Here is a 4,246-nt window from a genome sequence, read left to right as displayed (position 1 = left end):
TTTAATGGTCACCATCAATTAGAACTTTCTTATCTTCAATCTGGTCTGTTTTATGCATGTGAATTTTGGATTTCTTAAAAAAGATATCTTTATGGGATTAGAGAGATGAATCAATGGTAACAAGCACTTTTGCACCACAAGAAAAATGGATTTGGTTTCTTGAATTCATATCCTATGGCAAATAATCACCTTTAATGTCAGCTCCAGGGGACCTGACAACGCATGTCTCTGTGTTCACCTGTACTCAAAAGCACATACCATATCCCCACCCACATAAGTAAAGATAATAAATCTTAAAATGTGAGACAGGTTTCTTTAAGTGTCATTATTCAAAGAAAACCTGATTTCTCTGATTTCTGAGTTTATTTCAATCAGTTTTCTGGGTTTCACCTTGTGCAACAAGGCCACATTACTTTTAAATGTCCCACTTTCCCCAACTTTTTGTTTCTCCTTCAGTCTTCACATCAGAGGTTCTACCTATGTCCTGTCCTTCTCCCCTACTTACTAAACATCCATCTTTTTCTGCCATCCCTGCTCCTCCAAGTTCCATCTCCAATTCTTTATTCTGCATGCAGACCAGAGAAGCTGTTCATTTTAGCATGTATGATTTTAGGTGTATGTACTGTTCACCACCTGAAATGAAACTTTCATTTTCATTTGAAGTTCTTTCCACTGTAGGCCATCTCGTCCAGCAAATTGTTCACTCACAGCATGTCATGTCACACATTTACATTTTTAGAACAAAACACATTTTATTGGCAAAGATACTGGGATTATCAAAGACCCTTATGTAGCCAACACAGGAAAAAAAAAAACTTTTTTTTTCTTCCAGTCCTATATGTTTACGTTTCTGTACTTTATGATTTTTCAACTTCAAGAATCTTTGGCACCATAGTATAGACATAGATATGGATGTCACCATGAAACTTGATAAAGTACACGGAAAGATTGGCTAGAACTTGGTAAACAACCTTTCCGAACTTTTTGGAACCATCTTTTCTGGTGTACTCCACCCAGTTACCTATCAACACATCACTGTCATCTCCTGATCTCTCCTCAGCCGGAGGAGTGTCTGGAATCATGTGGAGGTTACCTTCCTTGTAGTCATCCAGGAGCTGATAAGCATAGAGACCTGGATCCTTCTTGTAGGTAATGTAAAACAAATCCTTCATGATTGGCACCTGGGCTAGCACCACCCCCCTCCAGTTGACCTCAGAGCCATCTTTCCCCTCAAATTTGTGTTGTACCGCTCTGCCAACCAAGGCTCTGGCGAGGTGGGCATCCCTCACCTGAGGAAATACTACTATGGGAGGCAAAACCTTAAGGTTTAAAATCCTGTCATCACTGTAGAGCTCCAGTCCGTAGATGCTGTCAATTCCATCATACTTCACCAAGTAAAGAGAAGGGTTTGTTGGCAGTTGATCTAGAACTATGGCCTTCCATTGGGTGACAGGCTCATTACCTTCCTTCCAACTGTGAGAAATTCTGCGGCCGACAATATTCCTCAGGGTGTTGGAAGAAGACTCCCTCCTCCTCTTCTTCATGAGGGATGACATGCTAAGCCTCTTCAAAGGTATTTTCTTCTACATGGCTGTAGCCTTGCTGTGGTATACCACACCAAACCCAGGCAGATGTCTTGTGGCTATCATTCTGTGTTCAAATATACTTGCCCATTGCCTTGGATTGAAGATATTGCCTGTTTAAACCAGACACAATGCTGTTGCTACTGTCATATATATGAGTTACTGAAAGGCAATGGGTGTAGGGTGGGAGAGAATGCAGGACCAAGGCTCTTCTCTAATGGAATATTTGAGCAGGTCAAGAAGGTTATGCTAAACATGTTTGGGCTTCTAAACATAATTTGATCAAAATAAGAAGCTCATAATCCAGCTATGGTGGCACACACATTTAATCCCAGCTTTCAGAAGGCAGGGTCAGGCAGATTTCTGACTTAGAGACCAGCCTGGTCTACAAAGTGAGTTCCAGGGCAGCCAGTGGTAGACAAAGGAAAAATGTCTCCAAATCAGCTACAACATTAACAACTAAAACAAAAAACCAACAAAAACAAAACAAAACATACAAACAAAAAATAAAAAAGTAAAACAAACAAAACAAAACAAAACAAACAATCAAATCAGAAGTTAATAGGAGATGGTAGTAACCCAAGTCTTTAATCCTAGTACTCAAGAGGCAGAGGGAGGCAAACCTTATTGAGATAAAGGCTAGTCTATTCTACAAAGTGATTTTCCTAACAGCCAAAGCTACACACAAACACACTCAAAGTAAAATTAAACACCCATCCAAAGAAAAAACAAACAAACAAAACAACAACAACAACAACAACAACAACAAACAAATAAATAAGGGAAACAAGGAAATTATCAGAGGGAAATTAACAAGTAATTCTCGAGAGCTCAGAATAACATACTCAGATGAATATGTCTTCAGCCCTGAGCTAATTTGCCTCTGCTGAGGAACATCTCCTTGCATGTCTATGTCAATGTGGAAGTTGGTATGCCTTTTACCCAAAATGATCAAGGAGAGAACAGAATAAAGAAAATGAGCCAGAGTTGTCACCTACCCTCTCTTGTACCTGCAAGCTCTGAAATAGGTGGCAATATTCACAAATATCCCAGGGACACAGCACACCACTGGCCTTCTGTATTGTGTTACCTGACCCAGCCTCAGGATTATTTGGTGATTATTTGCCACTGCAACTCCGGCCTCAACAAGTCCAGGCAATATCAGCCATTTAGAAGTTACATCTTCTAAAATACATAAGGACAATGAAGAGCTTTGGCATTTTAATGGAATTTTGAAGGAGATATCGTTAGCAAGGATCATAAATTCAGGAGATCAACTAAACTGGATCAACCATGCCCCTGGCCCCAAACATGGGAGAATTTAGAATGTACAGTTACTCAGTGTGGGAGAGAAAACTTTCAGCTTTCTATAGCTATGATGGTCCCAGTTACTTCATAAATGTACTTACCCAAAGAAAATGTCTTAGTCGTCAAGATTCTGTCTTTTGATACAGACCAGGCCACAAAAGCTTGAGGAACAAGTTGGAGTTCAGGAGCTGGCTTGCCTTTCACACACCACTGGGAAAATAGTGGACACACCTTCTAGGCATTCTAGTGTCTCTAAGTGGAATAGATGTGCAATCTATGGCCAGTGCTCTGTGACATCACCTAGTTCAGCTTGCATCATAGAACCCCACTCATGCTGGTTCCTTCCCTAATTACACTCAGAAACATTAACCATCTAGGCTTTACCATTTCATATGGCCTCCTAGAAATCCAAAATGAAATCCCTACAGAAATGCCCTGATGACCTGAGTCACATTCTGCCCAAGGAAATCACTCTTGTATTGTTTATATTTTTTGGTGGTTGGGTTTCTGTTTGTTTGTTGATTGCTTTGTTTTGCTTTTGTTTTTGTTTTCCTCCTGTGAAAGCCTTCAGTTTCTGATTCACCAACATCCTTGGTGGTTATTTTCCCTGTTCCAAACTTTCCCTGGTTATCTTTAAACTGTTCTTAGTGTCAGAAATGGTGCCAGACTCTTTGAGGCAGCACACTGGATAGAACATCAAAATTCTGTTTATGAAAACCCAAAGTTAGAGCAATTACTATTTTATTCAAACAAAGCAGGTATTTTACAGGGTTAAGTACCTTGTATTGAAGCCAGTTGCAACCTTGAATCATGGATTGTTTGTAAAATGAGAAGACAATCTAGCTCTTGGTCCTGCCTTCAAAGTTGTGATAAAGTTAAACAAACCCAATATCAACCAGTCATGTTTTAAAGGCCTTTAAAATTTGTCAGTATTTCTGGTTACAAGTAATTTCATAGATTAAATGCAGTAAAACAGGGTGAAATAGATTTGATAATTTTACTTTTGAAATATGGGTAGACAAAATATTGAACGCTGGTAAGTATGGAATTTAATTACAAATTAGCGGGCACTTTAATTTTTCATGCCATATAGATCTTTAGTTCTTCCAGAAACATCAATTTCTGACCCTTCCATGGTCCAAACCACACTTTGTATATCCTTTTCATAGATGATGACACTACCCATAGTGGGCTAGACCCTTCAACAACAGCCATCCAAGAAAGATCCTTCCTTACAGGTGTGGCAACTGGCCAATGTGATGGAGGCAGTTCTTTATCTGCGGTTCTATATTCCCAGGTTGAGTTAACTAAAAAAAAAAAAAAAAAAAAAAAAAAAAAAAAAAAAAAAAAAAGCA

The 4,246-nt window shown here is 39.1% G+C and overlaps 1 protein-coding gene across 1 annotated transcript; it reads right to left on the bottom strand.

Annotated features, from left to right (window-relative positions):
• Nucleotides 1–857: 857 nt before the first annotated feature.
• On the bottom strand, nucleotides 858–1,556 carry Gm20873 (predicted gene, 20873). Its single transcript, XM_011251029.2, has one exon. The coding sequence runs from the start codon at nucleotides 1,554–1,556 to the stop codon at nucleotides 858–860; it is 699 nt and encodes a 232-aa protein (XP_011249331.1).
• Nucleotides 1,557–4,246: the final 2,690 nt, after the last annotated feature.

Source organism: Mus musculus, chromosome Y (genome assembly GCF_000001635.26).
Source record: "Mus musculus strain C57BL/6J chromosome Y, GRCm38.p6 C57BL/6J".
NCBI classification, from domain to species: domain Eukaryota; kingdom Metazoa; phylum Chordata; class Mammalia; order Rodentia; family Muridae; genus Mus; species Mus musculus.
Note: the sequence above shows the minus strand (reverse complement) of the source record. Positions and strands in the feature narration are given on the sequence as shown.

Bases quoted from the DNA above. Each gene is read 5' to 3' on its own strand.
- Gm20873 (XM_011251029.2), bottom strand. From the start codon at position 1,556: ATGTCATCCCTCATGAAGAAGAGGAGGAGGGAGTCTTCTTCCAACACC.